General features: G+C 43.1%; 1 protein-coding gene across 10 annotated transcripts in view; it reads left to right on the top strand.

The window, feature by feature from the left end:
• The window catches only part of golga4 (golgin A4), a 210,126-nt gene that overhangs the window by 132,914 nt on the left and 57,610 nt on the right, over positions 1-19,602 (top strand). For all 10 annotated transcript variants that reach the window (XM_085993786.1, XM_085993790.1, XM_085993783.1 and 7 more), the window contains one exon: positions 630-4,879. In XM_085993786.1, coding sequence (XP_085849912.1) covers positions 630-4,879 — 4,250 coding nt within the window. The remainder of the gene's footprint in view (positions 1-629; positions 4,880-19,602) is intronic.

Raw genomic sequence — 19,602 nt, 5'->3', positions numbered from 1 at the left:
ATTAGTTTTATATCCTTAATCCCACGTGTATGACCCAATCTTTATTTCACTTCCTGTACAATGATTTAAATATAATTTATATTTCCTGGGTTATTTTTCTGCTTTGCTGCCTGTGAGGATTCTTCAATCTGATTGATTGAACAGCTACCCGGCTGCTTTTTCTGCTCAAAAGATGCCACAGATCCTCCGTAGAGAGCCTTTAATTCAGCCAGATGCCGGAAGAGTAGAAATCGCCACTGACCAGCCCGCTAAATGTCTGGGCAACTTTACACGAGGTGAATGGTGAAATCTGTTCCTTCACCGCTCACAGCAAAATTCAGGCTGTTATTGTTCACTGATGACATATTTAGTTCTGCCTCATCATGTTTGTAATAAATTCTGAAGGGGTAAAATTACGATAAGTAGTTTTGGAATTCATTTAAAATATCTTTTGTGAATACAGTGAAGTTGTTGTGTGAGAGCAACTTTATCTATCTGGCCTTTATTTAGGTCACCAAACACTATTTTCAGATGGATAATTAAATTAATTAAGTAACGAATTAACTAACACACACACACATGTACAACAACTATGAAATTCAAAATACTGCACGTGGTTATCATTTTAAAAATTACATTTTTTTCCACAGCGAGTATTGGAATTGGAGAGTTTGCCTTTAAAGAAGTCACAAGATGGTGAAACTCAATCAGAAGAGCTCGAGACAGAGAAGGCCAAGTACAAAGTCGAAATAGCAGCCTTAATTCAAAAACACCAAGAGGCACTGGAAAACATACGTCAGGAAGAAGAGCAGTTATGGACTGAAAAAATGCGGGTAATTAGCCATCAGCAGAAGGCTAAAGTGGAGGAGCTTGAAGAGAAAGCTAAAGAACTAGAAGCACAATTGAAAGAGAAGGAAACCCAATTCCGTGCACACATTGAGGAAATGAACCAAAAAACACTGGAGAAACTCGATGTGAAACAAACTGAGCTGGAGGCACTGTCAACCGAGATAACCGAAATACTCAAAGTACGCCAAGAGTTGGAAAATAAGCTATCTGCAATTGAGGAAGACTATGAGAAGAAACTAGAAGATAAGAAGATACATTATGAAGAAAAAATTGAAGCTGCTCGAAAAGACAATGAACAGTCCTTTGGGGGAGCGGAGAAAACATTTACAGATGAGCTGAACAGCCTCCGTCATATTCTTGAGGGAAAGGAAAAAATGGTGGGAGAACTGCAAGTGGAAAAACAGGGTCTGATAAATGAGCTTGAGTCAAGTCAAGTCCGTCAGAAAGAGCAGGAAGATGCCAGAGCAAAGATGAATTGTAAACTAGATGACCAACGTCAACAGCATGAAATACAATTAACAGAGTTACAGAACTTGCTGAGAAACCTGAAGACTGAGAAAGTGAATCTTAGCAGACATTTAGAAGAAAAAGAATTGTCGGATCAGACCAGACTGAATGAGCTTACTGCCGATTTAGATCACTATAAATCTCAGGCACAGGAATTGAGAGGCCTGGAAGAAAAAAACAGTGAGTTGCTACAAAAAGTAGCTTCCCTAACAGAGCAATATGAAATCCAGCTTGCTCAGCTCGGATCAGACATCGCACAGTTGCAGAAAAGTTCAGAAGAAAAGCAAAAGGCACTTACTGAGGCACAAGATCTTCAAAAACAACAGGCAGGAGACTTCACTCAAAAACAAACAGAAGAGCAAAGCTTGCGAGAGCAGCAAGTTGCTTCACTTCATGAGGAACATGGAAAGAAAGTAAAAGCACTTGAGGAAAAACTGAAACAAAAGGGGAAAGAAATGCAGGAAAAATTCAAGATAAAACTTTCTGAACAGGAGATTAAACTGAAAGCAGAGCTGGAAAAGAAGCAGAAGGAATTGGTTCAAAAGGAGCAAATGTTCAATGAAAAGATCGTGAAAATGGCACATGCAAGTTCCACAGGAATTAATGAAACAGTGGCCCAGCTGGAATCCAGTCAGAAGCAACAACTGGAAAGTCTTAATGAGGTTCACAAGCAAGAGGTTGTAGAACTTGAGCAAAGCTGGGAGAAAAGGTTGGTTCAGCAGATTGAAGAACTACAAGTGAAGCATCAGACTGAGCTTCAAGAAAAGGAACAGCAAGTGAAAGAGATAACGCTGAGCCTAGAAGCCTCCAATGATGAAAGGGAAGAGATATCCAGGAAAATAACAGAACTGACAGAGGAGGTTGCTATCGGAGCAAATAAAGTGCAGCAGCTCCAAGGGGACCTAATGGAAGCATCTGTTCGGATTGGTACTTTGATGGAAAGTGAAACAGCCCTTAAAGCTAAATTGCAGACCCTTGAAGAGACTTACAGTCAAACTTTGCTAGAAAGAACAGAGTTAGAAAACCGACTAAGCGAGCTGAAAAAAGCAGATGAGCAGAACCAAGGCAAGATTCACGAGCTTAGCAGTTTGTTGAAAGAAACTGACGATAGTCTACAGGCATTGGAAAACCTGCGTCGCAAAGAAAGCGAGGAACATGAAAAACAGCTTCAAGAAAATTGTGTCGAACTTGAGCAGAACGAAATTCAGTTCAGGAGCCGAATAGAGCAACTAATAAATTGCTTTCATGAAGCAGGTGCAAAAATAGAGCTACAAACCAATGAATTCCATAAGAGGTGTAATGATAAAATCAGCATCCTTAATGAGCATATTAAAGTTTACCAAAATCAAATTGAGAAGGTAAAAAAGGCACTTCTGGGAAGGATCAGTAGAGTTGGTGAACTAGAAGCTAAACTTCAAGAGGTAGAAAATCAAAATGTCTTATTGAATAATTCAGTACAGCATACAACACAACAACTGCAAGACGAAGAACTAAACTTTAAGGCTTTGCAATCTGAACTGCAAATCATTACTGCACAGCAGGACACACTCCAGCGAGAAAGCAGACTTCACAATCAAGTATTAGCTGAGAAGGAGGCATGCATTGAGCAGTACAGAAAAGAGCTGGCAGAAAGTACAGATGTGCACAAATCCATCGCAGAACGGCTGAAGGAAAAAGAATTGCTGATCTTGAGCTCGGAGAAACAAATAAATGATCTGAAGTCGCAGCTTGAGCACAGTGTTTGTCTTACAGATCAGGAGGAAGCTAGATCAGTGCTCAACAAGCAGCACCAAGTGGAACACCAAAAGCTGCTGGACCAAATAGGTCAGCTCTCTGTGAGTATTGAAACTGTTTCTCAAGAGAAAGTTTCGGCCCTTGAACAGGCAGACCAGTATAAAAACAAGCTAACAGAATGGAAGAAAAAGGCAGAATCAAAATTCACACAGCAGAACAACAAAATGAAAGAGCTCGAGTCAAAATTTGAGATGTCTGTTAAACAGAATAAAGATAAGGAGGACCAATTATCAACGTTGACAGCAGAGGTAGAAAAACTGACGACCAATTTACAAAGTGTGAGAATTGAAATTGACTATGTGGAGAATGAGAAGGAGAAAATAGTAAATGATCTGAATGCCCAGCTGGAAACAACTAAATCTAGGATAGCAGAACTAGACCAAGATATTGCTGCAAGGTCTGAGGAATGTGAAGTTGTCGAAGAACGCAACAAACAATTGCATCAAAAGGAAATTGAATTGCAGGAGATGGAGCTGCAGCTTGAACAGGCTCGGGCTGGAGCTTGTGATCAGGACAACCGATTCAAGGGTGCGGAAGAAAAAATACAAACTTTTGAGAAAGAGATGGAATCACTCCGGGTTGAATTTTCGCAGAAACAGAATGAGTGGGAGCAAATTAAATTAGACCTTGTAAATAACAAGGAGAAAGAATTGATGGATATGGAAGCCAAAATGAGAACTGAGAGCAGCACTAAAATAGCTGAATTAAAGAAAAAAGCAGAACAGAAAATTTCAAAAATAAAGAAGCAATTAACAACCCAATTGGAAGAAAAAGAAAAACGTATGGATGAACAGCTAAGAGACTTAAAACAAAAATCAGAGGAGCAAGAAGCAACCATTGGGGCCTTAAAAGAAAAACTGAAAACACTGGAAACGACAATAGGATCAGAAAAGGAAGAAAAACAAAAGTGGGTTGAGAAAGTGAGAGAAGAAATGGAACTTGAGAAGGAGAACTCTCTGAAGGTGTTGAGAGACAGCTATGAAGAACAAGTTCTGGTTCTGCAGATGGAGGTAACAGCAAGAGATGAGACGGTGCAAAAACACAAAGAGAGACAGGTAGAATTAAACAATTCTGAACAAGAAAACAGTGAATCTTGTACAGATCTTCAAAAGCACCTCGAAAAAGTTGAAGAGGAGAAGCAAATCCAGCAGAGGGAGACAGACCAGCTTCAATCAGAACTTGAACAACAGAAGCATATGTATTCATTACTGGTTGAACAACAGAAAGAGGAAACTGGTAAATTAGAACATTCTCTGGAGCAGTTAAGAATAAAAGGCAAACAGATAAACGAGATGGAAAAGACAATTGCAGAGTTACAGAAGAAAATGCAGGAAAAAGAAATGACTGAGAAACAAACACTAGTGGAACTAGAAAGTGGTTTCACCTTAAGAAAGGAAGAAATTGAGAAAGAGATAGGATTGGAGAGCAGTTCCCTGACTGAAGGCTACAAAAAACAGATGAAGACGCTCCAGGAGCAGTTAGAAGAGAAAGCCTCTCTGCTGAAGATCTTTGAGGAAAGTTCTGAAGAGAAGACAAAAGCTGACCTAGAACTACAAAAGTTGCTGGATGACATGCGAGAGCAGCAAACCGAATTGGGACGCAAACTGGAAAAGGCAGAAAATGAGAAGAAACAAGTGCGTAAAGAACATGCCAAACTGCAGAAAGACCTGCGTGCCTTGCGCAAAGAACATGAGGTCGAAATAGAAATCAGTAGAAAGGAAATTAATGAAGAAGCTGAAAAGAGAGCCAAGTAAGTGTGCACTACGTAACAGGTGAACATTTATTGTGACATTGTTTTGACTTGCATTGCTTGATCTAATACCAAGTTTTGTCTGTTAACGGCTTGGGGAAAAGCCTCAATGTTATTATCTAAAAGAAAGAAAAAAAGTCCTGCATTTATATAGTGCCTTTCAGGACGTCTCAAAGAGCTTTACAGTGAATGAGGTACTTTTGTAGTGTAGTCACTGTTGTAATGTAGGAAACACAGCAGCCAATTTGTGCACAGCAAGGTCCCACAAACAGCAATGTGATAATGACTGGATAATTGGTAATATTGCTGATGTTGGTTGCGGGAGAAATAAATAATATTTCTTATGGCTAAAGGGATCAAGGGATATGGGGAGGAAGCAGGGACAGGGTACTGAGTTTGAATGATCAGCCACGATCGCATTAAATGGCGGAGCAGGCTCGAGTGGCCGAATGGCCTCATCCTGCTCCTATCTTCTATGTTTCTATGACACTGGGGAGGGCAGACATTTTATCTCTCACCTGAATGCCGACCCCGCGGATAATGCAGTACTCCCTCAGTACTGCACCAGATTTTGTGCTCAAGTCTCTGGACCCACAATCTTCTGACTCGGAGGCGAGAGTGTCAGAGTCATAACAGCACAGAAGGCGGCCATTCGGCCCATCGAGTCCGTGCCGGCTCTCTGTAGAGCAATCCAGTCAGTCCCATTCCCCCGATCTATCCCTGCAAGTTTATTTCCCTCAAGTGCCTATCCTGTCTCCCCTTGAAAACATTGTGTCTCCACTTCCGTCGGCAGCGAATTCCAGGTCCTCGCCACTCGCTGCGTAAAAAAGCTTTTCCTCACATCCCCCCTGTATCTCTTGCCCAAAACCTTAAATCTGTGTCCCTTAGTCCTTGTGCCATCAACTAGTGGGAACAGCCTTTCCCTGTCTAGCCTATCCAAACCCGTCATAATCTTGTACACCTCTATCAAATCACCCCTCAACCTCCTTTGCTCTAATGAAAACAAATCCAGCTTCTCCAACCTGCCCTTGTAGCTAAGATCCCCCATCCCCGGAACCACTCTGGTAAATCTCCTCTGCACCCTCTCAAGGACCTTCACATCCTTCCTAAAGCGTGGTGACCAGAACTGGACACAATACTCCAGTTGTGGCCTAACCAGTGCTGTATAAAGGTTCAACATAACTTCTCTACTTTTGTACTCAATACCTCTATTTATGAAGCCCAAGATCCCATATGCTTTGTTAACCACTCTCAATATGTCCTGCCACCTTCAGGGTCCTAAGCACATTAACTCCCAGGTTGCTCTGTCCCTGCACACACTTTAAAACTCCGCCATTAAGTGTATATTGCCTCTCCCTGTTCCTTCTGCCAAAATGTGTCACCTCTGCCACTTGTCTGCCCATTTTGCTAGCCTTTCTCTGTCCTGTTGCAGTCGATTGGTATCATCATCGTTTGTCACACCCCCAAGTTTGGTGTCATCAGCAAATTGAGAAATTCTACTCTGTATTCCAATATCCAGGTCATTTATATATATCAAAAAACGCAGTGACCCCAGCACTGACCCTTGGGGAACACCACTGTCTACCACCCTCCAGTCTGAAAAACAGCCATTTACCACAACTCGCTGTTTTCTGTCCTTAAGCCAATTCCTTATCCAAGCTGCCACTGACCCATCTATTCCATGAGCCTCAATTTTGTTAACCAGCCTTCTGTGTGGTACTTTGTCAAACGTGCTACCAACTGAGCCACAGCTGACACCAAACTAAGAAGGATTGACTGGAGAAATGTGCTGAATGTGTCACCACACTCCCTTTGTTGGAACAGAGGAGATTATGGGATTATTTGATGGAGGTGTTTAAAATTATAGAAAGCTGGAGCAGAGTAGCTAGAAACAGATTGGGTGACCGCTTTGTGGAACACCTCCGTTCAGTCCGTAAGGGGGACCCCAAGCTCCAGGTGGACTGTCACTTTAATTCTCCGCCCCACTCCAACTCAGACCTCTCCGTCCTCGGCCTCTTGCATTGTTCCGCGGAAGCTCAGCGTAAGCTCGAGGAACAGCACCTCATCTTTCGATTAGGCACTTTACAGCCTTCCGGACTCGACATAAAGTTCAACAATATCAGATCATAACCTTGGCCCCTATCACATATTATTATTTTTTTTAATCCACACTTTCGTCTGGCCTTTTTTCTTCCCTCCCACATGGCAGCTATCCTTCATTCTGCCAGCGCAATTCACACTCCATCTTGAGCCATCCTTTGTTCCTTTACCTGTCTCATCACCACCTCCTCTCGCCTTCAATGTCTCTTTATCTCTCCTGCCTTCTATCCTATCACAGACCTTCCCTTTTGTTCTTTCATCCCCTCCCCCCTTTTCCCAGCCCCCAACTTGCTTTAAAATCTGTTCCCTTTCCTGCTTTTTTTCTAGTTCTGACGAAGGGTCATCGACCTGGAACGTTAATTCTGTTTCTCTCTCCACGGATGTTGCCTGGCCTGCTGAGTATTTCCAGCGTTTTTCTGTTGTTAATTCGGATTTCCAGCATCTGCAGTATTTTGCTATCGTAGCTAGAAACAGACTGTTTCCAGTGTTTGAAGAGTTTAGAACGAGAGAACATGGATATAAGATTAAATACAAGCGATTTAGGACAGAGAGCAGGAGAAACTGTTTTTTACACAGGATTGTGAGACTGTGGAATGTACTTCTAAAGTTAGTGATCGAATCAGAGACCATCAACATTTAAGAATAGGTTAGCTCGGTAGTTCAAGGAAATCGGAATAAATAGATATGGGAACCAAGCGGGTACATGGATACTGCTCATGTGGAGGGTAAACATCAACGTGGCCAGTTTGTGTTGAGATTTCTGTGTAATTCTATGCAAAACATGAAAAAAAATTGGCACACTAGGCAGAGCCAAATATCAATGTTCCAATTGATAACTTGCATTCACTACTAAAAGTCTGTTCCATGAGCAGGTGTGCATCTCTTTGGAATTGAAGATTGCAACCTTGTGCATGACATGAATGGGATAGCATACAAAGGGACCCGTACCATGGTGTGATCCACTGGAGATTATATAGGCTACCTCTATTTTCTGCCTACTTCAAAAAGCAGAAAATACCACAGCAGTTATGTTCAGGCTAATACTAATAGTCGAATTTATTTGCAAGAACAATAATTACACAAAAGTGGAAATATATAACAGGAAACCAGCAGTACAATACTTGACTTACTATATAAGCTGTTTCAAAACATTGAAGATTGCTGAATATTTGGATATCGATTACAATGTTTCCAACTGATTCTCTGCTGAAACATTGCAGGGATAATTGACCTTCACGGAGCCTTTCTGGAAATAAGCTGAGAAGTGAAAATTCTAGGACCACTGTCAGATGGAATCATGTTTTCCTTTGAAGTGGAGGCAAGTTCTGATCAACTTGCTGATCAGATTAGCCTTGGGCTTCCAGGTAGAATTAACAAAACAGTGGTTATGAAACAAAACTGAGCCTCCTGGCTTAGAAAACCCAAGAAGATTTTCCATGTCAGCTTCTAATGAACAAGATGCACCTGCTCTCCCCAAGGCAAGTTGCTGAGGATATAGAGGGAGCGATCAATGTAGAGCGCCAACAGTGCCATAGGCCACCCCTTTCAGCTGTTCACCGGAAGAAGGGTGGTATTATCAACCCTGGCCCGACTACAAAGCACTTCCAGCAATTATCTCTCTTTTGGAATGCAAATCTTAAGCACCCAAGCCCCCTCCCCATGATGGGGAATCAAATAGGTAGGCCATCAGCTGACAGCCCCTGGGTTTAGCCTCTCTTTTAAAGGTACAGGCAAGGTAAAACATAAATCAAATTGCCCCTCACCAGCTTCAGCAACTGGCAGATTCTAAGAAAGCTGAATATTTATACCCATCAGGAAAGGGCTCATAAAGGAAGCCCAGAAAAAATAATCTCTAGGTCCCCTAGTAAGCATATAGTTAGGAAGGCTGAGGATTGCTTCCTGAGAAAAGTAGTACAGGAAACTCTCTTTTTACCGGCACCTAAATAACCGGAAATCTTTCAACCGGCAAAATTCAGGAGTAGGTTCAGGTAAGTTTTACTTCATATTAGTGGCCGGGGTTCCTGGATCTGTGGTCGTGTAACCGGGGTTCCTGCACCTGTTGCCGTGCAACAGGGATGCCTGGATCTGTGGCCGTGTAACCGGGGTTCCTGGGTCTGTGGCCGTGTAACCGGGGTTCCTGTACCTGTTGCTATGCAACAGGGGCGCCTGGATCTGTGGCCGTGTAACCGGGGTTCCTGCACCTGTTGCCATGCAACAGGGACGCCTGGATCTGTGGGCGTGTACGGGGCTCTCGTACCTTAGTAAGTATACCTCTCTGTAATCCGGACTTTTTGATCAACCGGCACCACGGCGGTCCCGTCGGTGCCGGATAAAAAAGAGTTTCCTGTAGATGGAGAATTCTAGTGTAAAACATAAGAAACAGGAATAGCCCATTCAGCCCCTCAAGCCTGTTGATCTTGGAGTATCTGTGCATCAACACCATTTACCCACCTTTGTTCCATATTCTTTGATACCTTTACCTAACAAATATCCATTGATCTCAGTCTTGAAAATTTCAATTGATCCAGCATCCACAGCCTTTTGGGGACTGAGTTCCAGATTTTCCTACCCTTTGTGTGGAAAAAGTGCTTCCTGATTTCACCACTAAGTAACCTCGCTCTAATTTTAAGATTGTAGTTTCTTGTTCTAGATTCCACCACCAGAGGAAATGGTTTTTCCGTATCTACCCTGTCGAATCCCTTTATTATTTTTAAACACCTCAATTAAATCACTCCTCAACCATATGAACTTGGAATAAAAGCCAACATTATGCAACCTGCCCTCATAATTTAACCCTTTACGTCCTAATATCATTCTAGTGAATCTGCACTGTACCCGAGGCCAATATATCGTTCGTGAGGTGTGGTGCCCAAAACTGAACGTGGTACACCAGATGGAGTCTGACCAAGGTTCTGTACAACTTCAGCATCACTTCCTCACTTTTGTATTCCAATTCCCTTAAGATAAAGGCCTACGTTCCATTCGCCTTTTTGATTACTGTTTGTACCTGTGCAAAAGTAGCTTTTAGTGATTTTTGTACATGGACACCTAAATCCCATTACTCCTTCAGAGTTCCTTGTTTTTCACCATTAAGAAAATAAGCTGATTTGACTTTCTCCGATCTAAAGTATATGACCACACACTTCCCCCACATTGAACAGCATCTACCATAGCTTTCCCCGCTCACTTAGACTATGTGTGTCCCTTTGTAACTTCCTACAAACATCCACACAACTTACTGTGCTGACTGTCTGAAATTTGTCTTCAGTAAGTTAATGTCCTGCCTATACATGGCAGTAGTGTGCAGTTGAAATAATTGATTCTGTTGGTCAGACTGTCGTCAATGTAACTGACTCCACTGCTACTGTACTCGCTCTTTCTGAAAATCGGATGGAGACCACGCTGAGGTAGCAGCACAGGTACATGCCATGAAATCCCCTTCCTGCTGCCATGCCTGAGTTCCAAAGGCCAGTTATAAACTTAAAGATGTTTAAATCTTGTACATCACTAAATATTGACATCACTCATCCTCGGGCCGTTAGAGCACAGCTAGAGTTAGTCTTCCCATTTCAGTTCAAAATATTTTTTGCCACTAATTAATTATCAGATGGCAATACGGAGGATTAGTTTCTGAGTCTAATATACAGGAAACTTTGTGCTATCCGGCACCCACGCGACCGAGCTGCTGCCGTTGCCTCAAAACTTCCGTACTCTCCAGAGTTAATGTTGAGAGATACCGAGATTCTTATCTCCGTATTTGACAACAAACACTGTTGCTTAGCAACAGCTTCTAAACACACTGGTGTGGCCCTAAAGCTCTGTAGCTGAAGCTGTTGCTATAGCTACAGACCTTGCACAGCTTGACTGTTCAAACAAAGCAAAAAAAACAAACAAAAAGAATAAAAAATGGCTGCTGATTTTTTTGCTGGTGGCTCCAGATTGCCGGATAGCTCACCTCCGGATAGCACAAAGTTTCCTGTATGTTGATTAGAATCTTGCTGTGCTGCCTGGTGTGGCTGCACCTTCCATTGGTTGTTGTGCATTTAATGATGTAGCAATTCCACATGTACCCATATTTGGATGATTGATTTGTCACAGCTTTCAGTTGGGATGCTTCCAGGCAAGCAGTTTAAAGGTTTTTCCAGAAATTGGGCTTCATGGATAACCATAAGAAATCTCAAATACAATGGCAAAATACTGCGGATGCTGGAAATCTGAAATAACAACAGAAAACGCTGGAAAAACTCAGCAGGCCAGGCAGCATCCGTGGAGAGAGAAACAGAGTTAACGTTTCAAGACCTTTCGTCAGAACTGGGAAAAAAAAGCAGGAAAAGGAACAGATTTTAAGGCAAGTTTAGGGGCTGGGAAATGGGGGAGGGGATGAAAGAACAAAAGGGAAGGTCTGTGATAGGATGGAAGGCAGGAGAAGTAAAGAGGCATTAAGAGATATTCAAGGTTAAGAAACAAAAGATGGCTCTAGATGGGGTGTGAATTGTGCTGGCAGAATGAAGGACAGCTGCCATGTGGGAGGGAAGAAAAAAAGCCAAACAAAAAGTGAGGATAAAAAATATATGTGATAGGGGCCGAGGTTATGAACTGAAATTGTTGAACTCTATGTTGAGTCCAGAGGATTGTAAAGTGCCTAATCGAAAGACGCGGTGCTGAGCTTCCGTGGAACAATGCAAGAGGCCGAGGTCGGAGTGGGAATGGAGCAGAGAATTAAAGTGACAGGCGACCGGAAGCTCGGGGTCCCCCTTATGGACTGAACGGAGGTGTTCCGCAAAGCAGTCTCCGCTGGGTCCCATGCGCGAACTGATATTTGTAGGATTACAAGTCTTCGCAGTTGAAAGGAGAGTTTTCTTTCCTTCTAGAATATTCCGGGGACTCGTATCCCCCACACAACATTTGTGCTGATAGCATGGGCTATCTTTGTAGTTCCAAATGCTTGATTGTCTGAGAACCCTTACTAAAATCATTTGAGTTGCACTGCTGACTTCCCACTTTTCATCTAACGTGCTTAGACTAAGTGCCAGTTCAGGATGTCTTCTGGTGGATTCAGAACCAATGTATTATAAGGAGGCTCTTCTACAGCCTCCTTCTAGCAAGTCATCTTCCAGTCCATCATTGTGGGGCAACTGCCTTCTAAGCCGCACATCAGCTCCGCCGTGCTCGAGATGGCTCAGTGATCTTGTTCAGGGCCTTGAGCCTGGACTGTTAGGAGGGTTGGATCAGGTTTGGCAGGGCCTGCTTGTTTTAAATTGGACAGTACTTTTATATGGCTCCTCTGGTGGTGAAGGATGTTGAACTGAAGAGCCAAGATAGATTGCCCACTTTGTAGAGCCTTCTTCATTCTTTGATATGTATTCATTACAATCCCTCGCAACTGTCCCCTCAGACCCCGCCAGGTTTGTTTTTTTAATTTGGTTATTTTTTTTTTGTAAAGTGAGTTTAGATTCAGGTCAGGTCAAAATGAGTTGCTACTGTTGTGGAGCTTCTTGGGACACTATACAAACATATCTTTATATACAGTGCATAATACCTAACATTAAAGTGTGCCAAAAACAAAGTTTGGGCATGGTTAATGCATGATTTTCCCAGAACCGTTGAATTTTAGCTAAGTTGTACAGTGTATGAAAGATAGCTGTCACTCAAAGAATGAAGAGGATCCTGCAAGGTAGCATAATTTCCATTTGGCCCTACCTTGAGTCAGCAGTAGCATCCTCACTCTCAGTCAGAAAGTCACAAGTTCTAAGCCCCACTCCAGAGACTTGAGCACATAATCCACGCTGACACGTCAGTGCAGTACTGTGGAAGTGCTGCAGCGTTGGAGGTGCCAGCTTTCAGATCAGACATTAATTCAAGGAGTTTGCCTCCTCAGGTGGACATAAATGATCCCTTGGTACTATTTGAAGAAGAGCAGGGGAGTTCTGGCGTCCCGGCCTACATTTATCCTTCAACCAACAGCACCAAAACAGATTATCTGGTCATTTATTTCATTGCTGTTTGTGGGACTTTTCTGTGTGCAGATTGGCTTTGGCGTTTGCCTAGAAAATAACAATGATTATAATTCAAAGATACTTAATCGACAGGCTTTGGTGAGACACCTGGAGTACTGTGTACAGTTTTGGGCTCCGTACCCAAGGAAGGATATACTTTCCTTGGAGGCGGTGCAACCAAGGTTCACTTGATTGATTCCTGGGATGAGCGGGTTGTCCTATGAGGGGAGATTGAGTAGAATGGACCTATACTCTCTGGAGTTTAGAAGAATGAGAGGTGATCTCATTGAAACATGTAAGATTCTGAGAGGGTTTGACAGGGTTAGATGCTGAGAGTCTGTTTCCCCTGGCTGGGGAATCTAGAACTAGGGGTCATAGTCTCAGGATAAGGGGTCGGCCATTTAGGAATGCGATGAGGAATTTCTTCACTCAGAGGGTTGTGAATCTTTGGAATTCTCAACCCCAGAGGACTGTGTGTGCTCAGTCATTGAGTATATTCAAGGCTGAGATTGATAGATTTTGGACTCTAAGGAAATCAAGGGATATGGGGATCGGGCGGGAAAGTGGAGTTGAGGTCGAAGATCAGCCATGATCTTACTGAATGGCGGAGCAGGCTCGAGGGGCCGTATGACCTACTCCTGCTCCTATTCCTTATGTTCTTAGTAAAGCGCTTTGGGATGCCATGAGGACATGAAAAGTGATATAAATGCAAGTTACAAAAACGAAAGCTGGAAATCTGAAATAAAAACAGAAATGCTGAAATACTCAGCAGGTCAGGCAGCTTCTGTGGAGAGCGAAACAAAGTTAATGCTTCAGGTCAACTCGAGACATGAACTCTGTTTCCCTCTCCACAAATGCTACCTGACTGCTGAGTATTTCCAGCATTTTCTGCTTTTATTACAAATGCAAGTTCATTCTTTCTTATGTAATATGTTTTGGGTGGTGAATAAGGTGCTAGATTTACCATCTATCAGCCTTCAATATCACCATCTAAATAAAAAGGAAAGGAATCATCTTGTCCCCACGAGTAGCCACCACCTCTATCCATGTGGCAGGTAATTTCTATTGGTATGTTTGTGTGCATAGCATTTAACTGCAGAGGTTTGGGTGGAGCATGTCCCTGGAGCCCTCCGCTTTCACTATACTAGTTCCAGATGAAGCCGGACATTCTGATATTTTAATCTAGAGATGAGAACTGTGGTCCATATAGCGCAGTTTTGAACCTGCCAAAATAATGGATGCTGCAGTCTTTTGAGCAATTAAATACTCCTGTTGAGAATTTTCATTCGAGAGTCCTGACCTAGGATTTGACTCCGTGTGGAAATGGAAGTCTTTCTCTTTCCCATTCCCTCTTGTAAACCAACTTGATGGAATTGTGTCAGTCTGTTTTCTCCAGCCCAGGTAGGATGGGACAGTTCTGCTGAGTCCCCTGAACTAACTTGGAGATTCTTTACCTTTTGCCTGTCATGAACACCTCCATGATGCTCAAAGTTCAGATATAATAGCAAAATACTGCGGATGCTGGATAAGAGTTGGGAGATCACTTTTTGGGCAGACTCCTGTGTCCTGGAAGAGTTTGAATGATTCGACTTGAGAAATAAGACATCTACTTTCAGAACTCACTAAATGAAAAATTCCCATGACTCAAAAAAATGATCTCTACGCTGGAAGAAATAAATGAAGTGTGCAGTTAGTAGCTGAAATGTAGTTGCTCAATCTGTAACATTCTTCTTCATATTGATTTCTAGCTTGAGATGATAAAATCTTAAATCTTAACATAAAACTGAAAAGCTACCTAAAGTTGAGAGAATTGGGAATTGTACAGAAGGCACTTCAATATGCAAATAGTTAAGGGAACTAGGAAGGTAACTCAACAGTAACAAGAGCGAGAGAGATCAAAATATACTTTCCTGCATAGATGTCTCTGACTCTGCTGATGAATACCTACTGTCTGGGGTAGAGGAGGGTGCCCACGTGCGGTGCAGTTAGTCTTTGGGTCCCTGGATGCATTAAAAGTCTAGATGGCATCTGATCAAATACGAACTGGGGGTGATATGGTTAGCTTTGTGGGGCTGTTCAGTTCTCGTGCAAGGATAATCAATGTAGAGTGACATCACCACAACAATGACGTTTGCTTGCAAGGGCTGTGTTCACTCCTGTTTCCTATTGCCAGGATTTACATCAGGTCTGTTTTTGGTATTGAACCACCATATGAGCCTATATTTGGGCAATTTAGTGTGGGCTTGCTGAGTTACAACCATATTAATCCCATAAATGGACTCTACACTCTGGTGGCAAATCTCTTTCCAAGAATGGGGTATTCAGAAATGTATCTATTGCAACCTGTGACAAGAGAAGACTTTTGAGCTTCTATTTGGAAAAATACATGTGACATGGCTTTGGCTCTGTGCAGTCTGCCCTGGGAGAAGAAAGTTTGTTGCACACTCTTCCTTTTGCTCAGGATTCAGAAAACCTAAGTGAAGGGAGTTCAGGTAATTCTGATAATCGAATAGTGCCTCCAGAAATTGTGGGTCTGAGACATCTCTGACCACTCCAATCTCTGTACATTCATGAAGAGCCAGATCGAGCGTCCCTCTGTAATGAACTTTCTCCTCGACAACTTAACTGTTGACAGGAACATGTGTTCTGAAAGCTGGTGTGAAGTTTCTGCACCAGAAATTTCATGCTCTTCACTCTATACCTTTGCCGAACACACAGAGCTGCATTTATTAACCAAGAGATACCCAATTCGCCAATTTGGAAGCAGATATTAAATCCAGGCCAAAATATCTTCTACTGGGTTAGAATCCTGAGGTACATGGAGGATAGCACAATAAATCAAAATCATCGCCCATCTTAGGAAAATAAAAAAGCACAGGAAATGTTCAGTTCTGTTTGTGTGTCAGTATCTAAAATGCGCAGAAGAAAGTGCATGACAGTTTGGGCTATTGGCCAAAATGCAGATTTCTGCTCATAATACAATTTTCTACCATTACAGTAATATTCAGACACCTAGAATATTTAACCCGTACCATTTATTTTTGAAGTTGTATGATCGTTTTTGTTTATGTAATTAGAACATCTTCATCTTCAAGACACAAAGTATATTGAATGTACAAGAAGAATAATTACTAGCTGAGTTTTGCTATTGACGAGCAGTTGTTCGCTGTTTTAGTTCCTTTTATTCTGCTGTGTTGTAATTTAATCACCTCGTCCTTCTCTTCTGCCCCTTTTTCCATGTATATCGTTTCTGTAATGAATTAGTGTTAACTTGCCTCAGTTGGTAGCACTCCCACCTTGAAATCAGGTTGCAGTTTTAAACCCTACTCCGTGACTAGAGCACATAATCTAGGCTGACACTTCAGTGCAATACGGTGGGAGTACTGCATTGTCGGAGTTGCTGTCCAAGGTGTTAAACCGAGGCCCTGGTTGCCTGATCCACTGGTTCGGGTGGTTATATAAGATCCCATGGCACTGTTTGAAAAAGAGTAGGGAGTTCTCCTGCTGTCCTGGCCAATAGTCCTCCCTCAACCAACACCACCAAAAACAGATAACTAGTCATTGTTATAATTTGCTGTTTGTGGGATCATGTGCAGATTGGCTGCCGTGAGTGCCTACATAACAAAATCATTCATTGACTTTGGGCTGTCTTGAGGATGTGATACGGTGCTATATAAATGTTTGTTTTATTTACTAGCAGGAATTGTAATAAAAGCAAATCACTTGCAGAAACTCACTGTCTTAATATAAGGCAGTGGCTGAAATAATAATCCACCTAGAAATATCCATGGTAACGTTCCAAGAGGAAAATGCTGCTGTTAAACCTTTATTATTACTTGGTTCCATTTAGGGTGATAAAAATACAGGAAACTTTCGTTTATCCGGAGGTTAAATGTCCGGAAAGCTCTATCTACCGGCAAAATTCAGGAGTCGGTTCAGATCATTTTTTTTCTTTTCGTTGCTTCTTTTCTCCAGTCCTGGCTCTGCAAGCGTCTCTGTAGCTATAGCAACAGCTTCAGCTAGACGCTTGCAAGCCGCGCCGACTGTTTTGAAGAACAGGGTTTGTTGCTTCACATGGAGCTCTGAGCTCCGTATGTTTTAACATTAGCGCTGGTTTCTACGGCAGTTTTGATCTAACGGCACCAGCTCGGTCCCGTCGGTGTCGGATACCAGAAAGTTTCCTGTATAATGTTGAGCAAGCTGTGCGGAGGACACGAAGGGCTGAATTTTGCCGGGACTCAAGAGTGCGGGTTTGGAGGCGGGTCTGCTGTCAAACTCACCAGGATTGATAGCGGGTCGGTATCCCGCTGTAAACCCGCCTCCTTGTCAGTTTCCCAAGTGTTGGATCAGTCATCCCTGAACAGATCCGACACCAAGTGGCAGGTCATCCAATTTATATAGTTAAAAGCTTATTATAAGGTAGATAAGAACCATTTTCCCATGTACTTACCATTTTACCAGGTTTTCAACGAGGTTCCCAGAGAGCGGCTATCACGTCAGGTAAGTATGTCGGGTTACCAATTCACAGCTGTTCACTTCCCAATCTTAGAAGCTGGAGCATTAATGATTTAGAACCCACTTTTGAGCTTTATGCACTTTTGAAGTGTGGAGTAATCTCTCTCTCCACTGTCACCTTCTTGGAACAACCTATCTCAACATTGACAGATTACTTCTGTCATCTCAACCTCACCTGCCATCTATTCCATCAGCATCGGTGCCCTTGAAGAAATCTCACCTTGGTCCTCAGAATCCCAGCACAATCAGCAGCAACACCAGCATCACCGGGCACACCAGCAGCACCAACATCCACACCAACCTTCTCCGCAATCAACTGATGCTGCACTGGACACAGGGCATCATCACCTGTGCACATTGCTGCCCAGGATGCCAGCGATGGCCTCACCATGTCCAGATTTACTTCACTTGACGCTGCACACCCTGGCTGCCACATGATGCACCAGGTTGGCACCACCCCACACCAACAATATAAAGCATCCCAAGCCATTCCTTTCACAGTCATCAGCATTTGGGGTGGAGGGGGGATGTTCTGTCTCACCATTCACTGGAACTCACTAAGACACTTTCAAAGGTGCACACAAATCTGTCCAAGAAGGTAAAGTGGTGACAATAAGGATTTCAATGCTTGACAACACATTAACAGAAAGTTTACACAAACATTGGCTGAAACACCCAAGTGCCTATCCTTGTGTGTTGTTAGTTGGTATAATTGGACTCTGATGAGTGTGAGGGGTGGCTAGTGAGATGGGGAAGTGATAATGTAGATAGAGGGGATTGGGTGGAGGTGCAAGGTAAGCTGGTGTGAGTAAGGATGTGCAGGAGTAGGGTAGGGAAGGCAGAGTGATGGGGATGTGACGAGTGGCACAGAAGGATGAGGTTGAGTGTAGTTTTGCAGTAACGTTTCCTGATCTATTGAGATCATTGAAAGGTTTGTGCTACTGCAGCCTGGTCCTCCTGACGACATCCCTGCTTGTGTCCTCCTGTGCAATGTGCAGCCAGGCTGCGTTGGTGTCCTGGGGTGGTCTCTACTGCCCATGGGAAGGGAAGAGGACCTCCTTGTGTGCTGTGACTCCCTCTATAAGCATATGGAGTGAGTCATGGGAGAGCCTGGGTACAGCCGTGCACCTTTGTGCAGTGCTTCTCAGTGCTTGCAGCACCTCAATGCTGTACAACACTGACAGCCCAACTATCAAAATGATTGTGGATATGGTCCCTTAAAGGAAACCGGCTGATGACGTGTCATCAGACCCGCTTCCTTTTAATTGACCAGCAACCTTGTAGGGCTGGCTTAACAAGCTCAATCAGGGCAAAATCACTTGGAGGAGGCGGGATGAAGACGGGTGCGGAGTTTGAGGCAGCCGTCTCCTCCGGACTCGCCACGGCTGGTGAAATCGAGACCAAAGCGACTGCAAAGGGATCTAGACAGGTTAAGTGAGTGGGCAATAATGTGGCAGATGGAGTATAATCTGGTGAGGTTATTCACTTTGGTAGGAAGAATAAAAAAACATGATATTTTTTAAATGGTGAGAAACTATTAAATGTTGGTGTTCAGAGAGATTTGGGTGTCCTCGTGCAAGAAACACAGAAAGCTAGCATGCAGGTACAGCAAGCAATAAGGAAGGCAAATGGCATGTTGGTCTTTATTACAAGGGGGGTTGGAGTATAAGAGTAAGGAAGTCTTGCTACAATTGTACAGGGCCTTGGTGAGACCACACCTGGAGTACTGGGCACAGATTTGGTCTCCTTATCTGAGGAAGAATATACTTGCCTTAGAGGCGGTGCAACGAAGGTTCACTAGATTGATCCCTGGGATGAGAGGGCTGTCCTGTGCGGAGAGATTGAGTAGATTGGGCCGATACTCTCTGGAGTTTAGAAGAATGAGAGGTGATCTCATTGAAACAAACAAGATTCTGAGGGGGATTGACAGGGTAGACGCTGAGAGGATGTTTCCCCCTGGCTGGAGAGTCTAGAACTAGGGGGCATAGTCTCAGGATAAGGGGTCGGCCATTTAAGACCGAGATGAGGAGGAATTTCTTCACTCAGAGGGTGGTGAATCTTTGGAATTCTCTACCCCAGAGGACTGTGGATGCTGAGTCGTTGCGTATATTC

Source organism: Somniosus microcephalus, chromosome 7 (assembly GCF_052327205.1).
Source record: "Somniosus microcephalus isolate GS21.2 chromosome 7, FLI_Smic_1.0, whole genome shotgun sequence".
In the NCBI taxonomy this organism is placed as follows: domain Eukaryota; kingdom Metazoa; phylum Chordata; class Chondrichthyes; order Squaliformes; family Somniosidae; genus Somniosus; species Somniosus microcephalus.
Note: the sequence above shows the minus strand (reverse complement) of the source record. Positions and strands in the feature narration are given on the sequence as shown.